The 20,894-nt window shown below is 46.2% G+C and overlaps 8 protein-coding genes across 8 annotated transcripts; 5 read left to right on the top strand and 3 right to left on the bottom strand.

Annotated features, from left to right (window-relative positions):
* The first annotated feature begins 789 nt into the window (after window positions 1-789).
* Window positions 790-2,043, top strand: BDV37DRAFT_252104 (putative isopropanol dehydrogenase). Its single transcript, XM_032082380.1, has 2 exons — window positions 790-1,727; window positions 1,787-2,043. Exons 1-2 carry the CDS (start codon window positions 797-799, stop codon window positions 1,819-1,821), a joined length of 966 nt encoding a protein of 321 aa, XP_031939983.1. The 5' UTR covers window positions 790-796; the 3' UTR covers window positions 1,822-2,043.
* Window positions 2,044-2,248: 205 nt separating this feature from the next.
* On the bottom strand, window positions 2,249-3,186 carry BDV37DRAFT_284469 (uncharacterized protein; the record flags this gene model as incomplete). The annotated part of the gene is made up of 4 exons (XM_032087503.1): window positions 2,249-2,368; window positions 2,457-2,897; window positions 2,994-3,035; window positions 3,133-3,186. 4 exons carry the CDS (start codon window positions 3,184-3,186, stop codon window positions 2,249-2,251), a joined length of 657 nt encoding a protein of 218 aa, XP_031939982.1.
* A 4,030-nt stretch (window positions 3,187-7,216) lies between these two features.
* Window positions 7,217-8,667, bottom strand: BDV37DRAFT_284467 (cytochrome P450; the record flags this gene model as incomplete). The annotated part of the gene is made up of 4 exons (XM_032087502.1): window positions 7,217-7,389; window positions 7,451-7,714; window positions 7,764-8,418; window positions 8,470-8,667. The coding sequence occupies 4 exons, from the start codon at window positions 8,665-8,667 to the stop codon at window positions 7,217-7,219; spliced, it is 1,290 nt and encodes a 429-aa protein (XP_031939981.1).
* Window positions 8,668-9,377: 710 nt separating this feature from the next.
* Window positions 9,378-10,607, top strand: BDV37DRAFT_272671 (GNS1/SUR4 family-domain-containing protein; the record flags this gene model as incomplete). The annotated part of the gene is made up of 3 exons (XM_032084915.1): window positions 9,378-9,429; window positions 9,864-10,538; window positions 10,576-10,607. The coding sequence occupies 3 exons, from the start codon at window positions 9,378-9,380 to the stop codon at window positions 10,605-10,607; spliced, it is 759 nt and encodes a 252-aa protein (XP_031939980.1).
* Window positions 10,608-11,439: 832 nt separating this feature from the next.
* BDV37DRAFT_284465 (male sterility protein-domain-containing protein) lies at window positions 11,440-12,519 on the bottom strand (the record flags this gene model as incomplete). Its single annotated transcript, XM_032087501.1, has 1 exon — window positions 11,440-12,519. The coding sequence occupies one exon, from the start codon at window positions 12,517-12,519 to the stop codon at window positions 11,440-11,442; it is 1,080 nt and encodes a 359-aa protein (XP_031939979.1).
* Window positions 12,520-13,660: 1,141 nt separating this feature from the next.
* On the top strand, window positions 13,661-15,534 carry BDV37DRAFT_295086 (major facilitator superfamily domain-containing protein; the record flags this gene model as incomplete). The annotated part of the gene is made up of 4 exons (XM_032089781.1): window positions 13,661-13,936; window positions 13,991-14,066; window positions 14,116-14,426; window positions 14,485-15,534. 4 exons carry the CDS (start codon window positions 13,661-13,663, stop codon window positions 15,532-15,534), a joined length of 1,713 nt encoding a protein of 570 aa, XP_031939978.1.
* A 1,241-nt stretch (window positions 15,535-16,775) lies between these two features.
* On the top strand, window positions 16,776-18,153 carry BDV37DRAFT_272667 (acyl-CoA desaturase; the record flags this gene model as incomplete). Its single annotated transcript, XM_032084914.1, has 2 exons — window positions 16,776-17,028; window positions 17,087-18,153. 2 exons carry the CDS (start codon window positions 16,776-16,778, stop codon window positions 18,151-18,153), a joined length of 1,320 nt encoding a protein of 439 aa, XP_031939977.1.
* A 623-nt stretch (window positions 18,154-18,776) lies between these two features.
* On the top strand, window positions 18,777-20,881 carry BDV37DRAFT_295085 (GMC family oxidoreductase; the record flags this gene model as incomplete). The annotated part of the gene is made up of 3 exons (XM_032089780.1): window positions 18,777-19,228; window positions 19,388-20,766; window positions 20,826-20,881. 3 exons carry the CDS (start codon window positions 18,777-18,779, stop codon window positions 20,879-20,881), a joined length of 1,887 nt encoding a protein of 628 aa, XP_031939976.1.
* Window positions 20,882-20,894: the final 13 nt, after the last annotated feature.

The raw sequence follows: 20,894 nt of genomic DNA, 5'->3' as shown, positions 1-20,894 counted from the left end.
TGTAACGTCTTTTTCAACTGCTCTGGGAGTCGTTCCGGTTTACGCGTACATCTGGCCTGTCAAACGGTTGTGATAAATGATTCACTCTGCATGTTCTATGCGTTTGACATAGACCTTCGATTCTAGTTTCATTTTCGCAATGCTAGAGTATTCTGGCCGGAATTTCGACATTGAATCCGCTGTACACAGGAAAAGCATATAAAAATCCCTTAGTCTATATCAACGTCAGACGCTTCTAGAAACTCATCCACAGTGAAGGCAAAGCAAGTAGCACCTTATTCTACTCCAGCATACAATGTATGACTGCATAAATGTCGATAACCAGTCATTAACTCGATAGTACTTTCATATAAACCTTGAATTATCGACGCACGCATTGCCGAAGCATCCGGGGGAACACAATCAAATACCGCCAATGTAATATAGAAATCTAAGGGATTGGGCGATGCAAGTCCTCCTTGCAACGAGATTATCAAAGTTTCTTCTCAAAGCTCTAGCCAGCCTGACACCGGTTCGTGCAAGTTTACCAAGAGTATGTTCAATACCACCAGTGATCCACCGGCTGTGGGTAAGGTCGACTGCAATTAACTGTCATGGCCCCAAGCCACGAAGATTGCCTGCACTGATGCCTAATAATAGAATTTGATCTAATCTAATCTAGCGTATTGACTGCCCCACCGTCTTGGGCATTATTAATCATGGCACCAAAAGTAAGAATAAATTTGTCTATCGGTGCATGTTTCTTCTACCACCCTGATCTCTAGATTATATTTCTTAGTAGTTCACAAACCTCATCATGCAGTCTGCCTTACCTTCCGAACACCGTGCCCTTTTCCTGGAAAACCGCGAGTCTGGGTTTCAGGTTATTACCCGCACAACACCTCAACCAGATCATGGCAGCGCGGTGATCCGCATAGCAGCGGCTGCCATTCTACCCTACCATCGAGACGTTTATAGTGGTAAGCGCCCCCTGCCGTTTCCCACACCGCTAGTGGGTGGATTCAGCGCCATCGGCCACGTCGCAGCTGTCGGACCGGACGCAACGGCCTTAAAATCGGGCCAACTAGTTTACATTGACTGCGTCATACGCGCTCGTGACGACCCCGATTGTTCTTTTCTGTCGGCCTATTTTCACGGGTCCAGTGACGGCAGCATAAAGTTGATGCGGGATGTGTGGCGTGATGGGACGTACGCAGAGTACGCCAAGGTGCCGCTGGAAAATTGTATCCCACTGAATGAGTCACGCCTGTGTGATAGCTTGGGATATTCGCTGCAAGACCTGATGTATATGGCTTATCTACTCGTGCCGTATGGTGGACTAAGGGACATTCAACTCGAGCCTGGGCAGACTATCATCGTTTGCCCGGCGACGGGATTTTATAGTGGCTTCGCTGTGCAAGTTGCCATTGCAATGGGCGCAAGGGTAATTGCCATGGGTCGAAATGTGGAGAAGTTAGCCAGACTGAAGGAGCAGGTGAAGCAAAGATCGCCAAGGGCGGATATGGAAACGGTCAAGATAACAGGTGATGAACAGCAAGATGCATCTGCGCTGCAGGATTTTGGTCCTATTGATGCTGTTTTCGACATCACACCATCAGCTGCATCAATGTCGACCCACACAAGGAGCGCTATAAAGGCACTCCGTCGTGGTGGCAAAGTTAGCCTGATGGGGTCTACAAGGAACATTTCGGTTCAGGAGATTATGATGAATAATATTACGCTGAAAGGTAAGAAGAGCCCTACGCCATTCCAGTGTACTCTTTACTGACACTGATTACAACCAAAGGCAAATCGATGTATGAACGAGAGGCTATACTGTAGTTTGTCAAGATGTTGGAAAGAGGTTTATTCCCAATGGGTGAGGAGTCCGTAGACACGAAGGCTTTTGCGTTGGATACGTGGAAGGAAGCCCTTGATGCGAGTGTTGACCATAATGGTATCGGCAAATGTGTGGTCTTTGCGCCGCTCTCTTCATAGAACCATAGATTCCACCGATATACTATCCCTAGTCTTCAAATTTCTGAGTCCACTTGGGGTCGACAAGAAGATAGCGAATATAGAGATAAAAATTCCATACTTTCCGATAATGCCTGTTCTCCACACCGTATGGTCGTATGTGCTAGCTTACCGAGGTAGTGAATGCAATAGTGCGTTTCGAACTAGCTCTATAAGTCTATAGGTCATAGCCGGACTGTTCCAGTGTTTGAATAGTCCGGAGCACACCGGCTATTCAGTGCAGCATGAATGTTCACTTTGGTTGTTCGTAGTCAAATACGAGCCTCACACACAAGTATCGCCTTCCAGCGTTGACAACAGCTACCCGGCGGGTGAAGTGGCGTTTGTTATCAATCAGTTCGAAACCCCAGATCTTAGACCAAATGCCAGTCAGCTCAAGTACCAAGATTACATATCCCACGAGTCATCTTCATAAATCAATGGGCACCAGAGGAACCTACCTGCTCAGCTGTCCAGCCAGAAGAGACGCTGCGTTCAAAGGTATGCACCCAAACACCATTGGACTCTTCACATATGAATCCCGCTTCTTCGCGAGAGTCAAGGAGAGTCTCGCCCCGTAGAAACCTCTTCACCTCTTGTGCGTCATCTACATCACTCTGCAACTCAAACTCTGGCCGGATGTGGCCGTCCTTATCCACAGATCCTAGAACAAACTGGCTCCGGCCTTGGACTTCACCAAAAATATAGTCCTTATGCTCTTTGGGTTCCCAAGTCAATGTCCGCTTTTCAGTCGTACCGGCTAGCTTCCCGGCTGTGCTTTGGTTGAAGTCAATGTTGGTCACTGGCTCCCCTGTCTCAAGCTCGGTCGTCCCGTATGTCATAATGTTAATATGAAGCGTTGCTACTGCCATAGCCTTGCGAAGTAACCAGGAGATCCCTTGCTAAATGCGACCGTACGACGATCAGCTGGAGCATTCTGGCCATTCCAATTCTCACCCCCCACAAACAATTTCGCCAATGGATGAAAGGGTACATACCAGCTTCAGGATAGGTTCTATTACGCCCGTCAACCCTTTATTCTGCGTATTGCCATGGTGTGAGTATATGCAGGCGTCATAAAGATACCGCAAGGTAAGATCCGCTCAGTGCAAAAATAAATGAAGCATGCACTCTTACCATAATCCAATTACCATTGAGGTTTCTAATCGTTAGATCCTCGGGTGTAGCCATGGCGTGGAATACAACTTGACAGTTTAATTTTTCATTCCCGGCTACCTGTGGAAGGGAAAAAAACTTATTAAGAATAGAAGAAAGCTTTTGACAACAATTACAGCTCTGCGAAGCCAGGTAGCAAGTAGTTACACAATAAAGGGGACAGAAACGGTTGGATATGATACGTATAGTCGCTGACAATTATCTTTAAATCGCTCAGATATGATCCGCAAGGCTATTTGTGGTGTTCAGCTTAAATAGTTTCTGTATCCTAGGTAACGTAGCATAATTCGCCTCGACAGGTTATTAGCTCTGTCGTCAACAGAACAGGCTATATTTTGTTGGATGGATGTCGGTCCAGTGTTGGATGGCTTGGAGATGGAATCTAGTTCGGGGCACTCGGTCAGAAGTCCATGCTATTGTAATGGAGAGGTGGCCAGCGACTTTTCTCTGTTCTGCACAAACAAACTCTATCTAAACAAGCTATCCGAACCCAGTATAATAGGTCTGGGGACGTAAACAATGCTGCGCCACACTTTCACTAGCTCCGGCGCAAAGGAATGTAAATACAATACCAAGATCTCTATATATGTTTATTGAAAGCCTATGGCTAGCTATCAGACCTGATTTGGTACCGCCGCATGAGAATCAAAGGTCTACGGCGGTGGCCGGGCTGTATTTGCACACGGTCCTTGCTTATGGCCAGTTTTAGCATTTCCGTACAGGGAGCGATGGGCTGTGGTATGTTACAAATCATTTGCCACAAGGGACCTCTACATATGCAGGGGGTGGGTCATGCATCAACGCACTATACTCGCCTTAGGACATGTCCGAAGTTTCAAGAATAAAAGCAGCGTACGACGATAGTTTCATTTGTATCTCGCATTAGCCCATATAATAGTCAATCAAAGATGTAATCTAGCGCTCACCTTGGAAGCACAATCTAGAACTGTAGTTTTGTTCTAAGGCACCTAATATAGGGGTCAGGTGATACAAGGCCTACCAAAATACCATCATTACCCGCGAGCGGTATCTCGCGGGTCCTAGACCCTACTAAATAGCGCATTGTATAGCCTAATAGAACGTATTTGCGCATGAATACAATTGAATTTGCTATCAATAACTCTTCACTCGGTGTTTTTAAAGCCACCATGCCAGGGCAGCCAGAGTATCGCCCATCTTGCATATACCACAAGGTGTACAGGTAGTGAATAGATTTCAATATTCCGCGCCATGACGGAATTGATCTCCGAGCGTTGGCAATCAAACACCAAGCCTTTGAAGACTATCGTATCCAGAAGGTACCTCAAGACAAAGTTCGTTAGTAGCCCCTACCTTATGCTAGACCGCTCCTCCACTGCAAAACCCTTGTGATGCAAATGCAAGAGGTACGGAGCAATAGGTGCCGGTATATATATCTGGGTGGGATCGGGAGTGGTCATCTCCTTTCCCTATTAGCCAATATCGTCAACTAAACCTACTCTTTCGTTCACATCTGAGAAACCAATCTGTTGTTACACTTTACTGTTACGATATTTCACCAACATGAAGGCCTCTTTCATTGTTGTTCTTCTCATGGGATTGGGTTTCGGAATGGCTGCGCCACCTCCGCAGGGTGAAGCCGACGGAAAAGTTGTAAGTCAACTCAAACTCAATAGCATTTAATTTCCTTGAAATAATTTAGCAGTTAGTCCTAACCATTGAATAGAAGGTATGTGGACAGCCTATGTCGAAGAATGCTGCTACAGAACGCAATCGCTAACACATCGGAAACGAAAGCTTGTAAGCAGGCCTCCTACACAGACTCTCATTGACCGCAAAAGACTAACGCTCACTACAACCAACAGGCTGTATGTGTCCATAATGTCTATGGGCTAATTTCATCATGATCTAAACGTTATCTTAGAGTGTAAGTCGACCACAATTCCTGTCCAGAAATCCATTGTTGACTGAGCTGACTTTCATTGGCAAACTAGTTTGTGAGTACCATCAATCCTGCGGTAAGAAACACTGCAGGCTGATACTAGATGATTGCTGGATACCAAAAGGGCGTGAGTAATATCTAATCGCATGATGGGGGAGATTTCATAGCTGACAGTTCTTGCCACTCATAGTTGGTGAGTGCCTCTTAGGAATTATGTAACCACAATTAGGGCTAACATACTGGGTATTACAGGATGTAAGTATTTGTCCGCATATCCCACAATAGTCATGCTAACATTAGTGTACAGCTTGTAGGTGCCATAACTATCTTGCAGATGAGTTGATCCCTATCATCAGGGCTAACATGGCTTGTGCTTTTATATAGGATGTGAGTTACATAGTTCTTTGACTTCAGGCCGATTAGATCTCTAACATGAACCTTTGATATAGCTTGTGAGTCATAACTCTTATAACGATACGTTGCAGCTAAATAGGAAATCTCCACTAACCACTGGAGCCACTAGCTTGTGAGCATTGTTACATTTCCTTTATGAAAGCATAAAGCTAACCCCGATCTAGGGAGTAAGTACAATTTTGACACCGCGAGTTCACAAAATAGCCAGGTATAAGTACGGGGCTGACGGATGTCGCTGGGGAAAATAGCTTGTAAGTGACTTTCGAGGATAGCACTGGATATGAGGCTGACACAATCATTAAAACAGAGTGTAAGCGTTGGCTGTCCACAGACGATAAATTTATTGTGCAGACTAACAACAGCTTTATGTGAAATATCTAGATTGTAAGTGTCATTGCGATTCATACACACCTCAATATCACAGCTGATAGTTTGGATTAGGAGGCAAGTACATGGTTACACCGCACAAATCGATAGGCTTACGGATTGAGCTAACTAGACCGGATGCCTAAGGATGTAAGTCAATCCCCGGAGCGTGGGAATGACTGATACTGACAGCTTTGATATAGCATGTAAGTAGTGAACTCAGAACGCTGGGCATGAGATTACTTCTTTGGATCAGGCGACTTATTCTTTTCACCCTGCAGAAAGTAAGTAGCACAAAGTCCTTGTATTCCGAGTATAATTACTTTAAGGATATGGACTAATAGCCATTGATGATACAGAAGGTGAGAAACTTGCGATATTATTGGACACAAGAGCTGGACAGGAACAGCTGACAAGTGTGAACTGTTATAGCTGGTAGGTGGTAAACCCGGAGATAAACACCCCCATTCTCACCTAACACTCTATTGCAAACAGGAAGTACGTATCGTACCACCACCAAAGGATCCGAATGAACGTCGAGATTAACGGTCTTTCGACAAAAGGCCCAAGGAAAAGGTCCAGCTCCGGCACAGTAAAACCGGCTTTGACGGCGATGGGATACAAACAGCACGAGAATGGCGACATTTGTAAGTTATAATTCTTTGTAGACTCCGCTTATACATCCATCTAACAACCTAGAGTAGATACAAGCCGACGAATTAAAATGTGGGCTTTCGTTGTTTAATATCCATGAAAAGTCATCGGAAGAGAGCAGTGATAGGAATTGTGGCACGGCAGATTTGGAGGAACCATGTTTCTTTAATGTATAGCATTGCCTATGTTTGTTATTCTGGTATAAATTTGATCATTGACCTCTTGCCTTTTGAAACTGCCGTTGGCAGCATCGACCGTATACTGTTTCTTTGTAAACTAAAGCTCCACAGCCTGCCTATGCCTCTTTTGCATTTTTATAGAAGCCAAGCGTACTGTGTCACAGGCGTTAGATGAGACCTGTATTCCCAATAGTCTGCCGGGTTAAGCGTAAAGCAACTGTGGGACGAGACTTGTTGATTCCTTTCTATTTCTTTGTTGACAAATCCGTCTATTGCTTGCTTAACTCTGTGACTTGGTGTACATGAGCTGGATAGAGCATCAGCTCATGGAGTACGACTGTCCCGACTTAACTACCGCAGAAGGACCATGAGTACAACTAATCTTTTCTTTCTTCCTGATGAATCAGAAGACGATTAGGCCTCCTGGATTTCTATTGTGTCCCTCAGAGATAGTTTTGCATATTACATCTGTATCAACACGTAAACCGCTTTCCCATCACTTTCGCCACATTTAAGCCCTAGAGGAAGAGTAGAGCCTCACCATTACACCTTGATCGTGTGACAATGTGAGGTTTGCGCGTAAGACTGGGTTGTCAGTTGAATCAGGGTTCGGATTTTCTAAGACGTCGAAATGCTGCATGAACCTAACTAGTGTGTAGCTAGCCACAGTCAATGCGTATTGCTCTAAAGGATAATCAGACGCCAGTACTCAGAAAGCAAATAATCGCATGAGAATAGTACTTACGACCTAGGCAAATGCGCGGTCCCCCGTTGAAAGGAAGATATTCCCACTGGTGTTTCGCATTCTCCCATCGCTCTGGTCGGAATGAGTGTGCATCCTGCCCCCAGATATCCGTCCTCCGATGCATAGAATATACGCTGTAGAATATCATCGCTCCCTTAGCAACGTATACTGGAGATTTTCCATCTGGTCCACCACCTACTGGAAGGCAGGTGTCCTTTGTGGCAATCCGGAAATTAATAGGAATGGGAGGCAGGAGACGGAGAACTGACTTAGGTAAGTATTGTTTTTCATGCATTTGGGATGAAACTCTTACCCTCAGTCAGTACATAGCGCAGGTATGGAATTGCTTTGAGTGACGTTTGCGTGAGCTCGGCCAGTGGTTTTGAATTAGTCCCAAAATATGCGACTATTTGATCTCTGAGTTTATGCCAGACCCTGGGATTTCTAGCCAGATAGTAGAATGTGGAGCTCAGCAGACTAGAAGTAGTATCTCTTCCGGCTAGAAGGATGTTTAGCAGATTGTCTCGTAGGATCTTTGGGTCTTGTGTCTCAGCCGCCAATGCCTCGAGAAATATATACCGCCCTTTGGCTTTGTCTCTTTGGCCACCATTCTGCCTCATATCTATTGCACGTCGCACGTAGTAATTTACGACTTCATGTACTGTTCGCGTTGCATCTCTGAAAGCCTTAGGATTTATCAACCAGTAGAGGCCTACAGCCCTGGATCGTGCGAAAAGGTAATCCTGGGCGAGATCAAATGCCTCTTCAAATCCTTGGACGCTCGCTGCCGCCGAAGCCTGAAAAAGACGTGGGTCTAGAGAGTCAACCGATTCGCCGAAGAGAAAGTGTGTTGCAGAGTTGAGGGCAAATGAGAAGCAGAGTGGCTGGATATCGAAACTGGAGCGGCCTTTTGGCACCGATTCGATGATCCGGGTGACATGGTGGTCAAGGATGTCGATATCTGCAACCTGAAGATTGATCTTAGCTTTATGCGAGCGCAATGCTTTCTTCTAAAATACCTGCTCTCTTGTGAACTGAGGCCTCAATAAGCCTCTTGCATGCGCCCATGGTTCACCATCCAACGTAAAGATTCCGCTTCCGAGAAAGGGAGAAAACTGCTCGTGTCTGCAGCCTAGGCTGAAATCCTCAAATTTAGTAGCCAGGATTGCCTTCACATTTGTAGGTTCTATGGTACATATGATGGACTTATAAAACATGGCGAATTGAAATGTATTCCCATGAAGTTCATGCTTGGAGGTAATATACTCCAGCCATCTTTTTTCCTTCACAGCTTTGTTGATGTACCAAAAGTCATAAATCCCGAGTGGGTCAGAATATAGGACAGTCGGAGGAAGACATCCCATGGACTTTGAGCGTGTATAGTGTTTGTAGGATTGATAAATATAAGCATGGATACAGACTACGAGGCCTATGGCCCCTATTGTTAGAGTCGGCAGTAGCATGTGGTTAGAATAGAACAATAAAAAAAGTCACCAGGATAGAAGAAAGTAGAATGAATGGATTCTATTTGTGAATTGAGTACTTTAAGTGTAATGTGCCTTGAAGTAGGGCTGACATCGGTGTCACAGAGTGCTACCGAATCAATCTTTCCAGAGAACTCTGTAGATGTGGACACGGTATTCAATTAGCTGAGAGCTAAATGCTTGCATGTAATAGTTCTAAATGGGAAAAAATAAAGTTCACGGCTTGCGAGACTGACAAACTTTGCTGGTTTTTATGGTGACAGGAGGTGTAGAGGTATGCACATTTATGCTTTCGCAGATCACCAAAGACTGTCAGAAGAATACAACTTGACTTTATGTATGGAATGTAAAGCAGCTACTTATTGAGTAAGGCTACACAGTGCCCTTGGAACACTAATGGGGGTGATGGTAAGCTCTACTGGTAACACCATCATTTAGGAAACATGTCCTACATACGAGAAGTAGTAAGATCTCCCCACATCAGATCGGAGGAAAGTTGATATCAGTTTCAACCAGCCATTTGACTGTTAGCCTTGGAAGCACAATGAGTTTCGAACGATCTAGTCGTCTTTTTGCCTTTTGCTATGCGGGATTGGTTCAGATTGCATGGTACTGCCATCATAAGTTATGGCGTTTCGCTTTTATTTTCTTCCCTTTGCCATCTCTAGCTTTTTATTTGCCTTTTTTCCAGCAGGCATTCGAGCCCAGGTTGAATGGGCCAGCATTATTAATCATCATGGTGGTTGCTCTGACACATCACATTTGTTATGATCCATTTGGAATAACCCTGTGATCTCTGTAGCAGTAACTCCACTACTCCGTATATCCATATGGACAGGTGCCGTTCGTCTCGACCACTTGCCTATAAGATCTACTAAATTCATTGCATGTGTAGAGCTTCCTCTATGTCCCAACTACGGTTCAGTGAGTTCTTCAAGCTGCACGAGTTATGTCGAGTGCCCTATCTATCTACTTTGGGCTTCCTGAGGCCCGGCTGTTTCGATTCCCTCCCGGACCCCATCCGCCTCTTATCAGACCTGCACGGGAAGAAATCTCATGGAAACGCCCTATCAATATATCCTCCACCGTTTACAATTTCAGTCTCGATGCCAGAGTTCCTATTATTACGGCATGCTTGTATCTCGTCTTCGTTTGTGCCCTGAATTATCTGAATAAGAAAAGACGGTATTCTCCGTGGCCTATAACTCGCAGGACGTCGTTTACCCGCATTGCTTTCGTGCATAATATTTTGCTTAGTATCTTTTCCGCTTGGATATTCTTGGGCGTATACCAGACAGTCACATCCTCTCTTCCGCCTCCCCCAAGAGCGCCTTACCACATCGCAGATGTCTTGTGCAGATTTGACCGCAGTCAAGGAAGCGGGCTGCTGCCTGAATCGACTGCGGTGGGGAGTACACAGTCACCGCTAGCTACTCTTCATGATGATTTCGCAGGAATCTACGGGGCTGAGTCTCTGTGGGAGAAAGGCATGAACTACTACACATGGTTGTTCTACATATCCAAATACTACGAGGTCATAGACACCGTACTTCTGCTGGTGAAGGGAAAAAGGGTCTCTTCCTTACAGATGTATCACCACGCGGGTGCGATCATCTGTTCATGGGTGGGTGTCATCTACAGGACTCCGCAAGCGGTTGTGGGTGTCTCCTTGAACGCAGGAATTCATACGCTGATGGTAAGAAAGGACTACCGGGGTATATGCGGAAACGGACTAACTTGTACATTTGTACAGTACCTCTATTATTCATTGACTGTACTCAGGATAAAAGTGCCTGTCGTCATAAAGCAGACCCTCACACGACTACAAATCGCTCAATTCATTTTGGGCGGGCTGGCGTCATGGTTGTACGTCTTTGTCTCGTACGACAGCCCCATAGACATATCTTTGGTTGAGACCAAAGATATATCAGACAACCAAACCTATGTTAGGGGTGAAGGAGCGTCCAACGCGGCCCCTTGCGTCGATAATAGCGGCCAAGTCTTTGCGCTGCTATTGGCCACGTTATACCTCATCCCTTTGACTCAACTTTTCCTCCGGTTCTTTGGCCGCACTTACAAGCTGGCAGCAAAGGAAAAGGGGCTATAGATATATTCCAATGGATGTCTATAATCTGGCAGATGCGCATACAGCAGTTGCTCTATTCTGTTGAGGTTGTTAGGTTGAAATCTTTAACAGTCTGGGCTTCGGTCAAGTAAGTTGAAATGGTGCTTGGAATGCAGGGTGGTAGGGTATACGGAAATGGATTACGAAGAGAGAAAGCTATAATATATTTTATATAGGTATCTATTTACCATCTCATCGTGATGAACGATTGTTGGGACTTGTTCAATCACAATGTGTCGGCGTCCATAAATACTAGGCATTGGCAGATGATTTTGGAAAAAAACTCAAATGTATAAAATTCGATGACCACAAAAATGACATTGTTCTTTTAGTAAAACACAACACTCGACATCAGGCAGAAAGAAATGAGGATTCTTTGCTCAACGACACAAAAAGACCAATAACCACGCTGGAAAGATAGTTCGCCTTGCAAACAGTCTGAGGAGGAGGCGAATGTGCTCTCGCCTTGACATCAGTTCGTATGACTTCCCTGCCGTATTCCTGAACAATATCATATCTTCTCGTTCATCGGAGGAAAGTCTCTTCCAAAGTTTATCTGTTTTCTCCTCTCTGAAGAGAAAGGCAGTGCCGAGAATAACATACAGTCGTAACACAGGATGTAAGTCCGGTGAATGCCAATCAACAGTTGATGACCAAACTATGCGCGGCTCCCACGGCAGTCTTCTTAGCTTCATAGCGGCGCCCCAGAAGTCTACGAAGCTAACACGGCCACGTTCGCCTCCCACGGCATGAACGCATCCGGCGGTATTAAAGGCCATGTGGGCTACCATTCGATCAACAACAACATCCACTGGAACCTCATCAATGGTAGCCTCAGTTTCTGGTCTTGAACACCGCGTAGGCACTGTGACGCTAAAAATAGGGGACGCAATCATCGCAGCTCCAAGAGCGGTTGATGGCGTTGAGAAGGGAACACTATAGCTCGGGTATGGATATCTCTCCGCCGGCCCTATCACGGAAGGGCGGACTATTAGCACCTTGGACGTCCATCCTTTCTCTATGAAGAGATTGAGGATCAATCGTTCTGCGAGGTGCTTTCCATACGCATATGGCCAGGGAAAGTCATGGAGTTCAAATTCAGCCGAGGAGCCCGTCTTCTTGATTTGGTCACGGGCATCTTGGGCACTGAGAAGGCTGTCATCCAACAATTTTCCTTCACCCAGGAGTGGGTAGATGTCTTCGTTTATCACTGTTTGAGGCTTGTTGGAAGCCTTGTAAAGATGTGTATTGGCGAAGGCCGTGGATACATAGACAAATCGATCTAGGTTGGTAAAGTCCAGAGCCATCTGAGCTAACGATTCGCTTGGGATGACGATATGTTCAAACACCCGTTCAAGTGAATAGGTCAGGTTGATTGTAGAGGCTGCATGGATGATAATATTCACCTCCTTTTGCAGCTCAGAGATGATCTCCCGTGGGAGTCCAAGGCCGGCTTTCATGATGTCTCCATCGAGCACCGTTATAGACTCTAGGTTGAACAACCAGTCGAAATCCTTGGGCAGATTTCTCCGCCATTTTTTAATCAGTTGGCTTTGCGATTCGGTTTTGTCAGTTTGATCAACAAAAGAAGAAACAATAGGGCCAGGACGTCTCTAACCTTTTCCCTCCCCGACACAGTATATACATGCGCTTGGGACACGCTTTTGAAGCTAGCCGATGAGTGATTGCAGTTCCCAGGAACCCAGAGGCTCCCGTAATGAGAATAGACTTTTCGGAATAATAATCCCACATTATTGACAGCAACAGGTATGCTGGCCAACACGTTGTGACTGGGGTTGCGCTGCAGTAGTCGATATATCAAGAACAAACTTCCGGTCAATGCAGCCTCACCACTCTCATGCACAGAAATACTGCAAAATATGCGTAAGTTCGAGAGATGTCAGTATCGAAGTTCGAATTTTCTGGGACAATCTTAGTAGATACATAAGCATATGAGATTGACCAGGAATTGCGATATGTGTAAGCGACAGGTATTAGACACTGATACTAGCATGTGAGAGAAGTTAAATCTCGGGCGAAAGGCTGGGGGTCTTTCGGGCATCAAGGGATCATTGCAGGAGCAATAAGCTCGTAACCCCCTTCCTTCGTACAGTGGAATGCCCTAGCGTGCGATAGCTCACCTGGCGGTATGCATAAATCATAAGATTATAGTATGATCAACAGAAAATAGTCATGAGATTAGCAACAGTATTCACTTACGAGGTAATAGCTGAATAGATAGTCTAGGAGCCATGTATGCATAGAACGTAACGCAAGGGGGTTTGATCTCGATGTGGCTGTTTTCGTTAGTTCTCTTTTTCCTGACGTGTAACGTGCGAGGATCACAACAGATATCTTTTCCGTTCCCTGACAGAATGATGTTCTTGGACCTTTTTCTCCTTTTTTCAATGTAAGGGGGTGTGGTCTACTCTATGGCCGGAATTCCAATCAGCCAGCGACAAAAGTACGAAAGCGGCAAAAAGGAACGGAAAAGGAAAAGAAACTGTAGCACCTGAGATGTCAGAGATGGCAGTGAGTAATCTCTCTTTATCCAGCAGCTGTTGACTTTAGTCAATAACAATTCAGATCGAATCCCATACGATGACAGGAACTGATCCGAATACCGACCTTTGCCTATCGTCGCTCGAAGCCCGTCCGTCAAAGGCCTCGATGACTGAAATGCAATATGCTGAATCAATTACTGATAATGGCCATGAAATATCTACTCATCGGACTGCTTGCACAAGTGGCAGTGGCTCCGGTGGGAGCAAGCTTCAATTCTGGATTGATCGTAAAGTCACGTTAGCCTTCTTCCCTCTGTGCCTATTGACATTGATGGTTGCGCTTGAAGCCGCCTCCCTCTCAATAGCACTTCCGGTGAGTCTCTCTAGATCTAAATGAACTACTGGAAGTATAGGCTAAGCTATACAGGTTGTTACGGAAGAATTACGTGGCTCGGCCATTGAGGCCTTCTGGAGCGGAACCTCCTTTGTCTTGTGTTCTGCGTGTAAATCTAACCAACAACGAATATCAAGACGAACGCTGACAATCCACAGGTTGTCAATTGATCTTTACATCTCTATCAACTGCATTTGGTCGCCAACTCTTGATTGTCGTTGCTGTCATCTTTTTTCTCGTGGGAACTATTGTGTCTGGAGTGGCGACAAACTTCACAGAGATGTTGGTGGGCCGTTCCATCCAGGGAACCGGCGGGGGTGGCATTATCGCTCTCAGTGAAGTATCTGTCACCGACATGATTCCCTTCCGACTGCGAGGTGCATATTGGGGGGTTCTGGGCTCAATGTGGAGCATCGGATCCGTTATAGGCCCTATCATGGGAGGTGGTTTCTCAACGAATTCGGACTGGGTGAGTAGAGACCCGGTATTTTCATCTAGCAGGGTATTTCTGATCTCACATGGCATAGAGATGGATCTTTTATATCAATGTTCCGTTTGCAGCTCTTTGTATCCCCCTGATACTGATATACCTGAAAATCAAGACAAAGCGGACCACGAGGCGCGAGAAGCTGAGGAATTTTGATACGGTCGGATTAGTCCTCTTCGTATGCAGCACGGCATCCTTCTTAATTGCTCTCAGCTGGGGCGGAGTGATGTATGCCTGGCACTCTTGGAGGGTGCTAGTGCCTTTGATCATTGGGACATTTGGCATAATCGGGGTGATGGTCTACGAGACCCATATTCCCACAGACCCGATCTTGCAAGTGTCAGGGATCGACAACCACTCTTTGTTAATCAGTTATATTGGTACCGTGTTGCAAGGGCTTACACTTTGGTGTATCCTGTATTACTTGCCCCTGTATGCGGAAGCAGTACACGGATTCAGGCCCCTTCCTGCTGGAGTTGCAGCTCTACCACTTGCATTTGCCATTGCTCCGAGCGCTTGTGCATCGGGTATTATTGCGGTGCTATCGGGACGCTACCGCATTCTCATCTGGATCGGTTGGGCTGTCGCTACGCTAGGCTTCGGTATCCTCTGCTACTTTGATCGGACAACAAAGGGAGCTATTTGGATCTCTCTGATCGCAATCCCAGGCTTGGGTCTGGGTGGACTTGTGACGAGCATCGCGTATGCCATTCAGGCTTGCTCAGAGACTCGCCATTTAGCCACCGCAACCGCGCTCTTCAGCTTCTTTCGCGCATTTGGGCAGTCGCTCGGTGTAGCCATTGGCGGCGTCATCTTTCAGAATCGTATGGAGGTGAACTTGCAAAAGTACCCGGCCTTGGCACCCATGGCAAAGAAGATAAGCCACAATGCCGTCGCTTTGGTGGGAAAGATGCAGACCGAACCACCATCGCAGGACAAGGATGATCTCCGCCAAGCGTACACAGACAGCCTACGGGCTGTTTGGGTTTTCTGCTGCGCCTGTACAGCGATCGGGGGTCTTCTGAGTCTCTTGACGAAGGAATATAGTATTGACCAAAATCATGATACGGACCAAGGGCTTGAGGAATAATGTGCACGGGCTTTGCTTGGACCACTGGAGCAGGGTAGGTGTTGGACAATTTGAAACTGTTCTACCGGCCAAAGGTCTCATCCTTTAATCATTGTTGTTTCTCCAGAGATATGTCGTCCCTTCTATGTATTCTCATTACCATGCTGGCCAAGGACCTATCTGATTCTGTCAACCATATACATTGCTCATAAGTGGGAATTTATCCGGGCTTTATGTCAATCACTTTAGGTCACCCAGCTCTTGTATTAACTAATTATTTTGGTATGTACATAGCCGATGTTGAACCCCACCGTTAGTTCGCATAGCGATTGCTATTTCAAGGGGTAAGTTCGAGATAACGATGATCTCTTTCCTTCCATGATACTAGCATATCTCGTTGGAATGTCTAAAGCGTTCTTTGTACGGAGACGTATTAACTGGAATGTGATGAGCTTCACATATTTACCGTATTATAACCAGATATTTCATAGACAAATCGTATCAACTTCGCATCTGACAGCATTACTTATGATAAGTCACTTTCTGGTGGGCCAGCGCCCGGCTAGTTGCATACTATTTGCAGGCACCCGAACGGACTTCCTCGCTCAATACACGGTCGATCAAAACAAATGCAAGGGCCGGGACCATAATGTTTTGATCGCTGTTTTCTCTGAAATTCTCACCCCTTACCTTTGAAGCAGAGTAATGTTGCTGTTGTGAGATATCTCCCCAAACTGTACCCTACTGCGCTCCTACGTACTATCTCTGGTCATATACTCCGCATTACGTACAATTATATTTGTTTTTGCGTAGACGCTAATATTATATCCAACGACCATCCTACTACCTGGCTGCGTCTCTATATCATTGACTATTAGAACAGGATTGAGGTTCTTCGCAGCTTTTTAAACCAACCGTAGTTATTATTGGTCCTTCAGCAGGTATGGTAATTTATACTTTCACCAGTGCATTCTTTTTATTAAGTATGATTCTATAAAGTTAACAGGAGTAAAGTATAATCACTGTTTTGTGAAGTATCTCAAGCGTATCCTAATTCCCATCTGTAGCCTTCTTTCGGGTAATATCCCCCCGAGACCATCGCAGACAGATGTAGCGGTGTAAATTGTATCTAGGAAAGCAGAATTGGAGGTGCCTTTACGGAGGAGCCTCTGTGAGACGCACAATCCATTGCATAATTCTCGCCTTAATTCCCCTCAAAAAGTCTGGCACATTCACAAATTGTTTGCTCCTACTATAATATCATGTCCGCTTGTCACCATTCTAAATGTGTCTCTCATATTGAGACTCAGTCTGGGCTTCGGAGCAGAGATCATATTGCAGACACGCCTATAACAGTGCAAAATTGGTACAAACATGTCAATTGGTGGGGTGTGGTTCTCACAATATTAGTCCCATTGTATGCATGCGTCCAGGCTATTTGGATACCCTTGCAATGGAGAACGGCTATCTTATCGCTGGTTTATTACTTCGTGACAGGGCTTGGTATCACTGCGGGTGGGTAGGCACCAGTCTTCTGCATACCGGGACACCCTTGTTTAACATGCAACTTCAGGATATCACCGGTTGTGGTCTCATACGTCCTATCGAGCCTCGAACGGCCTCAAGGTATTTCTTGCATTGGGTGGAGCAGGGGCGGGTGAGGGCTCGATCAGATGGTGGGCCCGCAATCATCGCGCTCACCATCGATACACCGACACCAATTTAGATCCCTACTCTGTCAACAAGGGACTCCTATATTCTCACATGGGCTGGTTAGTCATGAAGCAGAATCCCAAACGCATTGGCCGTGTCGACATCAGCGACTTGAATGAGGATCCCATCGTGGTATGGCAGCATCAAAACTACCTGCCCGTCGTGATCTTCATGGCACTGCTACTACCTACTCTCCTCAGTGGACTGTCATGGGGCGACTGGGCAGGTGGATTTATTTATGCTGGGATCCTGCGAATGGCCTTTGTTCATCAAGCTACATTTTGTGTCAACTCGCTGGCCCATTGGCTGGGAGATCAGCCGTTTGATGCCAGCAAATCCTCTCGGGATCACTTCCTAACGGCCCTTCTTGCGCTGGGAGAGGGCTACCACAACTTTCACCATGAATTTCCTTCCGATTACCGTAATGCGACGAAATGGTACCAGTACGATCCGACAAAATGGGCCATTCGCATCTGGGAATACTTTGGCCTGGCCTACAACGTCAAACAATTCCATCCCGATGATGTGCAGAAGCGGCATATCCAACAACAGCATGCCATATTGGCGAAGCAAGCGGCCAAGCTGGACTGGGGGGTACCGCCTAGCCGATTACCAGTTCTTGAATGGGAGGAGTACGTAGAGCAAACCGAAAAGGTCGGACGGTGTCTTATCGCCATTGCGGGAATTGTGCACGACGTGACCGATTTTAGCGAAAGCCATCCAGGGGGTTCATTGATGCTGAAATCTCTTATCGGAAAAGACGCGACAGCTGCATTTCATGGGGGAGTCTACTCCCATTCGAAGGTAGCTCATAACTTGCTTGCTACAATGAGAGTGGCCTCTGTACGAGGTGGGTGTGAAGTTGAAATCTGGAAGACGCATCAACACAGCGATGTCGAAGAAACACCCCCTATGTGCCGGTGTTAAGAACAAAAGCAATGCAAATATACACAAATAGTAATAATACACAAGTAGACGTAGCTGCTGGTCAATCTTATTACGAAATACTGCCCTTTGGAAGTACGAATAGTAGCAAATGGCGGAGTTCCCAGCTCGAAGAACGCCGAACAAAATGCCAGTAAAATGCCAAGTCGGAACCCCTTGGCCTGTGTACAGGACGTTCTGGAACTTTTACACAGCTGATATGTCGTTTATGAGCGCTCTTTCTGGGATAAGGGGTCTGGCTAACCTTTTTCGTGGCCTGTACTCCGTACTATCGGTTAATAAGTTATTATTGGAGAGAAAGTATGTATGTACTGTACCTGTGTAAAAGTATATTGAGTAAAGCATATTTTTAAACCCGAGTCGGGCAGTTTTGTGTTTTGCAAGGAATAATTAATTAAAGTTAGGCCTTTGGTAAACATGAGCCCCTTGACGGAACCATTGAAGCCTACAATTCTACTCTAACTCTAGCATAGATCTTACTACGATCGGGTTCCTCATTATAATGACAAGATCCAACAGATCTACATGATCCTCTGCCAATACTTCGGTTGTTCACATAGCAGACCCGGGCCCATTGGTCTCGAATTATTCTGAGGTGCACAACAATGATATTCTTTAGTCACAACGCCTCCCTATGTGCCCTATTAATTCTCAGTCTTCCCCTCTCGTGGGTAGCCTCATATGGCCTCCTGCAACCAGCACTGAGCCTTTTAAAATCCGCTGTACCCACGCTGAAAGGGAAGCTAAGCAGTCTGATAGGTGTGGTCGGAGTGGAATCGGCCTATGATTATGTGATTGTCGGAGGAGGCACGGCGGGCAACACTATTGGCAGTCGCCTGGCCGAAGCAGGATTGTCTGTCGCCATCGTTGAAGCCGGCTCATTTTATGAAATTGAATCACCGCTAAAGTCCACCATCCCCGCAGGGTATAATCTTCTTGTTGGGTCTGACCCGGAAAATGTCAATGTCCCAGTGGACTGGGGGATCGTTACTGTACCCCAAGCGGGCGCGAACGGGCGTAGACTGCACTATGCGCAGGGGAAATGCTTTGGTGGGTCGTATGTTCTCCTATACATTCCTTACATGCTATAAGCTCTCAGTGATGGGATAGATTTTCTGATAAATAAACAGCTCTGCTCTTAATGCCATGATATACCAGAGGTGTGTTTTCATGAGCATCCTGGCGGCGTTTGCTTCTCGCTAATTCTTAACATCAGAGGAACAACAGGGTCTTATGATCAATGGGCCACCCTGGTGGAAGATGATAGTTATAAATGGGAGAACATTCTTCCATTTTTCAAGAGATCAGTGCAATTTACGCCACCTGACACATCGAAACAGTTCCAGAATGCGACGACCCTGTTCAATCCAGACGCATTCGACAGGGACAGCACAGGGCCTGTTCAAGTATCTTACGTCAACTACGTATCGCCGTTCGCAACATGGCTGAAAGCAGGTATGGAAGCAGTGGGGATTCCTGTGACTGAGGATTTCAGCAGCGGCCACCTTCTCGGAACGCAATACAATCCATCTACTATCAACCCGATCGACGAGACCCGCAGTAGCTCAGACACTTTCATTAGCAGTCTGCCTATTACGAGCAAGCTGAATGTTTACCCTGACACACTGGTCAAAAAGATTATCTTCGATGAGAATAAGCAAGCTACTGGTGTTGACGTGGAAACAGCCGGACAAGGATACCATATCCGAGCTGCGCGAGAAGTGATAGTATGTGCGGGCAGCTTCCACTCTCCGCAGATTCTTATGGTATCTGGTATTGGGCCCCAGAACACTCTCAATTCACTCAATATACCGATTGTCTCCAGTCTCCCTGGGGTGGGACAGAATATGTGGGACCACCCGTTCTTTGCCCCCTCGTACCGAGTGAGCCTGGAGACAGAGACCCGGATGGCGTATGATAAACTCCGTTATCTTGAACAGGGGCTCGAGTACGCGCTAGAACATGAAGGGACTTGGGCCAACACCCAAGAATTGCTGGGATGGGAAAAGCTTCCGCGTTCCCATCGCTTGAATTTGTCTCAGGGCACACTTGACGATCTTTCACGATTTCCCAGCGATTGGCCGGAGGTAGAGTACCTTCCAGCAAATGGCTTCGTCGGCAATTTCAGTGACCTTATGGGTCAACAACCAGCCGACGGATATCAGTATGCGTCCATTCTCGGTGTCTTAATCGCGCCGACCTCGCGAGGAAATGTGACCATCCGCAGCAACTCCACATCCGACCGGCCTATCGTGAGCCCCAACTGGCTGACGACGAAGACAGATGTGGAGGTTGCAGTCGCAATATACCGCCGGATGAGAGAAATTTGGCAAAGTGAACCACTCCAATCAATAACCGTTGGAAACCTGTCCTATCCACTTCATGAAGACCAATCGGATGAGGAAATCATCCAGTATATCAGGGAATCATTGATGCCACTGTGGCATCCAGCCTGCACCTGCAAGATGGGTGTACGTAGTGACCCAATGTCTGTTGTTGATAGTCACGCCCGAGTCTATGGAGTTGACCGACTTCGAGTGGTCGATGCCAGCTCTTTTCCTCTGTTGCCGCCTGGACATCCTCAAAGTACAGTCTGTAAGCTTGTTCCCAATTCTTGCATTTCTGAAGTGAGTCCCTACTAACTCTATATTCAGATATGTTGGCTGAGAAAATTGCTCACAGTATAATAAGCCACTTGGAGAAGGAATGAGTAAATTACCAAT

Source organism: Aspergillus pseudonomiae (genome assembly GCF_009193645.1).
Source record: "Aspergillus pseudonomiae strain CBS 119388 unplaced genomic scaffold BDV37scaffold_48, whole genome shotgun sequence".
Classification (NCBI taxonomy): Eukaryota; Fungi; Ascomycota; class Eurotiomycetes; order Eurotiales; family Aspergillaceae; genus Aspergillus; species Aspergillus pseudonomiae.
Note: the sequence above shows the minus strand (reverse complement) of the source record. Positions and strands in the feature narration are given on the sequence as shown.

Bases quoted from the DNA above. Each gene is read 5' to 3' on its own strand.
- BDV37DRAFT_252104 (XM_032082380.1), top strand. From the start codon at position 797: ATGCAGTCTGCCTTACCTTCCGAACACCGTGCCCTTTTCCTGGAAAAC. The intron at 1,728-1,786 runs GTAAGAAGAGCC...TTACAACCAAAG, and splicing joins GAATAATATTACGCTGAAAG to GCAAATCGATGTATGAACGA.